The 5,930-nt window shown below is 61.3% G+C and overlaps 1 protein-coding gene across 1 annotated transcript; it reads left to right on the forward strand.

The window, feature by feature from the left end:
- Positions 1-3,215: 3,215 nt before the first annotated feature.
- Positions 3,216-5,527, forward strand: MNEG_12367 (Kinesin-like protein KIFC3; the record flags this gene model as incomplete). The annotated part of the gene is made up of 7 exons (XM_014039161.1): positions 3,216-3,251; positions 3,512-3,706; positions 3,887-4,141; positions 4,376-4,458; positions 4,720-4,794; positions 4,992-5,098; positions 5,318-5,527. Coding segments are annotated over 7 exons (961 nt in total), but the record flags the coding sequence as incomplete, so codon positions are not given.
- Between the last annotated feature and the right edge of the window lie 403 nt (positions 5,528-5,930).

Genomic DNA, 5,930 nt, shown 5'->3' on the forward strand with positions numbered 1-5,930 from the left:
GGGGGGGGGGGGGCGATGTGCCCTGCGCTGAGAGCCAAGCTCGGCGAAAGTACGGTGCCTCATTCTTGACTGAAGGTGCTGGGTAGGCGTGCGGAGTGCTGCCACTCAATGCAACCCGAATTCTATATCCAGCAAATGGAGTGCACTCAGAATTCAGATCTGTGGTTGAGCAAAGCTGCGCTCCCAATGGAGCGCGGTTTGGAGCCTGACAACTGCGATACCGATGCGTAAATTGGGGTGCGTCAGACCGCCCCAGCATCATCTTGAGCTCCCATGCGGTGGTCCTCCTGAATGTGAAGGTGGCGTTGATGGCGTTGATGGCGTTGCCGATAGTCACGCAGGCCTGCGTTTGACCCACGTGCTGGGTCAAACGCATACGCGCAGGCTGCATGTTGTGATCTCGGCGATATGTTGAGAAACGATGCCATACTTTTTACGGTGCCAAAATTCATCACGTTGTTTGGTAGCATACGGGATTGAATGCGGGTGCCACGATCTGACAAACCGGATAGAGGAGGTCTATACCTCTAAGACTGCGATGACGGTAACCAAGAGATCAAAGGTTCGCGCATATGAGGCCGGCGCGCCGCCCACTTTCCCGGTGCATGCTGCTGCTGCAGCGCATCCCGCGCGACACTGGTGCCGCTGCGTATGTACAACATCAACTCCTGCAGGACCGAGCGCTGCAGCTTGCGATTTCACAATCTTTGCAGGACCACTATGACCCGTCCCTGGCGCATGAGACTTTGAAGAACAGTGGCGCAGCGCCTGGTGCAGCAGCCCGCAACGGAACCAGACCTGCCGCTGCCGCGCCTACCGACGACGCGACACAACTGCTGCTAATCGAGCTGGTAAGTGGCCAGGCTGCATCATCGTTGATGTGCAGGCGCCATTGTCTGTTTGCCAAATGACAGCCAGCGGTGTTCTGTGGAAAGCCTCGGAGCAATGAAAACCATGGTATAGCATGGATTCAAGTTCACGAGCCATGGCGCTCACCCTGGGGCATGCGGAATATGCAGGGCCTTGAAGACGCTGGTGTGGCGGCAGGCTTCCTCTCGGATGGCAGCAGTACAACCAGCGATGACGGCGACGCCGAGAAGGCCTGCCCGACGCACGGCGACTGGCCCGCAGCGGCAGGCCTACTTGGACAGGGCGCTGGACCAGGCAGCGGTCGAGGCGCTGAGGCTGCGGCGGTGGCTGGGCAAAGTTGTGTGGGCCAGCAGCTGTTTTTGCTGGAAGAAGTGCAGCGTGAAGCCAGTCCTTCCTTGGGGGCTGGTGGTGGCTGCGGGCGCAGCAGCGACAGCGGCAACGAGAGCGCTGGCACGCACCAACCTCCAGCGCTCGCCAAGGTGACAAGTTTGCCTAGACGACTGCATGTAGTCGCTGCTGTTATACGCCCAGCACCATGGCTTATCACGTGACTCCCTGCCGATCTTCAAGGAATCCACACTGCTCCTGCATACACAGCTGTCGTCGATTCAAAGGCGCAGCCACGAGCTGCGCAACACTGCCTCACAGCTCGCAGCAGCACTGGGCACAACGCGTGACGCGCCTTGCGCCGGGCACCACCAATCATCTGACGAGGTGATGCGCACGTGTGTCGGCACTGCGAGCCCTTGCGTCGTTGGTAGGCGGGCCCTTGCGCGTTGTTCATCCCAGCCAATCGTTAGAAAGGTATGCGGACTGTTGCCAACCTTGAGCGCTACTGCCTCACCACGTCTGCTGAACTGCCCGCTCTGTGGTCCTCTCTTCTCGCCCGTCCACGCGCACCTTGCAGCAGCTGCGGGTTCTGCTGCTGGATTTGGCGCGACACGTAGAGGTGCTGCAGCGCGGCAATGACAGCTTGAGAGCGAGCGCGGTCGAGCTGCGGCGCAGCAGCAAGGATCGGGTAGAGGAGCAGCGAGGCACTTGGGAGGCGAAAGCGGCAGAGCTCAGGCAGCAGCATGAGGAGGCGCTCAGGCAAGAGCAACGAACCTCCAATAACATGCTGTTGTCCGCATCACGGCATCCGTTGAAGTGCTACACAGCCCTGCTTGCCTTGTGCTAACGTCGGCTGCTTGAAGCAAAGCACCCCCGATAAATCCCCCCAGGCGTGTCCTGGAAACCCTTTTTGCGATGATGCAGTGCCCCCACGCTTGCCACTCATGCCATGTCCTCCCTCCGCATGCAGGTGCTTGCAGCTTGAGTTTGAGACTGTACAGCTCCACAGCGCTCAGCAGGCAGAGCGTCGGCACTCCCACGACCGCTGCGACGCCGCCAACGCAAGCTTGGCAGGTACTCGCGCGGCCAAGGCGGAGGTGGAGCTGCGGGAAGCTAGGGCGGGGCTCGCCGAGGCGGAGGCAGACGCACGCGAGAGCCGCGCTTGTCTAGTGGCCGCGGCGCGGGAGCAGCGGCGACTTGAGAATGAAGTAGCGGCGCTTACAAGGGAGCAGCAGGCGGCTATGGTCAAGGCAGGCGCCCAGCTGACAGAGGTGGCATCCAGGGCGCAGGACGCCGCGGCGCGAGTGTTACAGCTTGAGTTGGCGCTGTCTGCAGCTGAGGAGAAGCGGCGGCATGCCATTCTGGCAGCAGAGGCGGGAGAAGCCAAGGCAGCAGGCGCGACAGCAGACCTCGAAGCGATGCAGCGACAGCTGGCTGAGGCGATGGCAGAGCTCGCTAATGCCAGACAGGCTCTTGAAGAGCGCAGCGCGCGGGTGGCGGTGGCGGACACAGAGGCCAAAATGCTGAGGCAGGAACGAGCAGCTGACGGCGAGCAACGTGCAGTTGCAGAGGCCGAGCACCAGCAGCTACTAAAGCTAGCAGTGTCTCAGACGGAGAGCGCACAAGCAGACTTGGCGGCGGCGCGCGCATCCGAGGCGGCAGCCCGCGCGCTGAGCCTTGTGGCGCAGCAAGAGAGGTCTGCACTCGAGCGGCGATTGGCGGCGGAGGCCGCTGCCTTGGAGGAGGCCAGGGCGCACGCGCGTCAACTGCAGCAGCAGGTGGAGTGCGCGCGGTCTGAAGTTGCCAAACGTGCCGAGGCGTCCGAGGAGCGGCTGGCGGCCGTTCAGCAGCAGCTTGAGGCGGCTTGGAGGGAGGTCGGCGCGCTCAAGGAGCAGGGTGTGAGGCTGCAGTCGCAGGTGGCGCACGCTGCACAAGAGTTGACAGCGGCGGGGGCGGAGAGGCGGGCAGCAGTCAAAGCGTTGGCGGCGGCGGAGGAAGAGCGCGGCAGCTTGTGTATGCAGCTGGCGGAGGCACAAGCCCGCGAGGCGCAGGTGCGAGCTGTGCAGGGTGGAAAAGCAAGCCGAGGTAGCTAGACACAGTCCAGCCAAGGATTGGGATTAGTATTAGGATTATTACAGCGTCCCGCGGTCGCCCGCTCCTGGAGCCATCCAGGCTCATGGGAATGTACAGTAAAGCACCAACGTTGTGTGACTGAGGTTCAGGTGGCCAAGCGCCACGGCCACGCACAAGAGTTGCCATGCGGTGGGCATTCCTGCTCGGTACTCAAAAACCCATGCGTTTGCCTGCGTAGGCGCAAGCCGCGGCCGCTGCCGAGGTGGACCGCTTGCGGTCCAAGCTGGCCGCCCAAGGCGCCGCGCTCTCGGCCGCCACTGCCAAGTTTGAGGCACAGCTTGCAGCAGTGCAGAAGGATGCAGATGCTGCAGTGGAGGGTTACAAGGATCGTTGGCGGCTGGAGCACGAGCGGAGACGCAATCTGCACAACCAGGTGGGCAACGTGGTGCTGCAGTGCACCATGGGCCGGACTGTCGCTGCCTGAACAATCTGTCAAGGCACATCCATGTGGTTGACCGTGATGGACTGATTTTGCGCCCTCACATGCAACCTCGAACGGGGCGAACTACAGCCACCAACTGAGATCTGTCGCCCGCTTTGCCACTGGCCGCAGATTGTGGAGCTCAGGGGCAACATCCGTATCCTGGCGCGCATCCGCCCCACCAGCAGCGCAGAGGCCGCGGAGCTCGTTGTTGCTGCCACGGCCAGCCCCAGCAATGCAGCCGGCGATCAGCGCACGACAGCGGCGGCAGTGCAGGCGTTGGATGAGGAGCGGCTCGTGGTGATGCCGTCCGGCGGGGGAGCAACAAGTGGTCCCAAGGAATTCGAATTTGATAGAGTGTTTGGCCCTTCTGATGGACAGCAGCAGGTGCGGCTGTATGCTTGGTCCTTGGCTTGCACTTCCTGCTCTGACCAAGCAGTGGTCATGGGTGTTCTTTTGTTTGCTAGTGGGGTTTGTGGTCAAATGGCATTCAGGCTCGAGCAGCTGGCTCTAGCCCAGCCAGCTTGTTCGAGGGCAGCTTGTTTCAGTGCAAGTTTTTTTTACTGCAGGGGTTGCAAGCATGACGTACGCATGGCACTGCGTGCACCAACATGCTTGCAGGTGTTCGACGAGGTATCGGCGCTGGTGGGCAGCGTGCTGGATGGCTACAATGTCTGCATCATGGCGTACGGGCAGACTGGCAGGTGACGTTGCGATTCAAGGGCGGACGCGCTGGGTGGGGGACGTATGTCGCAAGATATGTGCCCTGCAAGACGCAGTCTACTGCGCCGGGGGCTGCGAGTTTAGCAGGTCGCCCGTACAAGCAGAGCGTGGGCGGGGTGCATGTTGTAAGGCCAGCCAGCAACGTGCAAGCAAACCTCGTGACTACCGAGCGCATTACAGCCCACTGCAGCTGCGCCTCACACATGATTGCACCGCCCCAAATATGTGTGATCACACCTCAGTGGCAAGACCTACACCATGCAGGGGCCTCCAGAGGACCCCGGGGTGTACAGCCGGGCCCTGGCCATGCTCTTCAGGTGCGCCCCGTAGCCCGCGTACAAACACATGTTGGTATCAGTAGAGGGGCGGGGCGCCTTGCTCCAACAGCTGGCTGGGGGCGGATTTATCACTCGTTACCATCAAGAGAGGCAGGGCTCCCCCACAATTATTTGTCCTGATATAGTAGCTGCAGCAACCCAAGCGCCCTCAACGTGCACAAACCTCATTCATACAGGGGGTCAGCTGGTTTGTCTGAGCAAGTTGCGTATGAATTTGGCGCATCGGTACTGGAAATTTACAACGAACAGCTCTTTGACCTGCTCAGCGGCACCAAGGACACCAGTGAGCAGACGACCCCATGAACAGAGAGCCGTGATTCCCAGCAAATGGCCGCTTGTCTGGCTGCTGTGCTGTGCCCTCCTTCCCTGCAACTGCTGGCCTGCCTTAAGGGAAGCTTCCAATGCAAAGCTGTGTTGTGCACAGCTGTGTTGGCAGGTCCGCCTCACATGCACGCCACACTCTGACAAAGCCCTGGTATGCTGATTCCTCGCCAACCTGCAGGTGACCGGCTGGATGTGAAGCAAGATGCGGATGGCGGCATGTTCGTGCCGGGCCTCGTCACGGCCCCGGTCTGCTCGATGGCTGACGTTTCGGCGCTGCTGGTGCGGGGCAGTGCCAACCGTTCTACTTTTGCCACCAACATGAACGAGCACAGCAGCAGGAGCCACCTGGTGCTCACAGTGTACGCCACGTCTACAAACCTGGACACATGTGCGCTGTGGGCTGAGTACGCACACTTGCTCTGACAGTGCCCGCGGTGCAGTGGCTCGACCCTGCACATGCTTGATTTGGCACCTGGCAGCGGCGCACGTGTGGGAGGACAGCAGACCTGGGCTGCGCGCGACTCCTGCAATGCACCTTCACACAAGCCACCATTACTGGCCCCTTTGCATCTGAATCTGCACATCCCCCCAACTTGTTGGCTATTCGCCCATCCATCCATGCGTCCACAAGGCGTGCGGCGTCGCTCTAAGCTCCACCTGGTGGACCTTGCTGGCAGTGAAAGGGTGGCGAGGTCGGGGGCGCAGGGTGAACGGCTCAAAGAGGCGGCTGCGATCAACAAGAGCCTGGCGGCGCTGGGAGACGTGGTGCAGGCACTACAACAGCAGAGCCC

This window comes from Monoraphidium neglectum (genome assembly GCF_000611645.1).
Source record: "Monoraphidium neglectum strain SAG 48.87 unplaced genomic scaffold scaffold03209, whole genome shotgun sequence".
NCBI classification, from domain to species: domain Eukaryota; kingdom Viridiplantae; phylum Chlorophyta; class Chlorophyceae; order Sphaeropleales; family Selenastraceae; genus Monoraphidium; species Monoraphidium neglectum.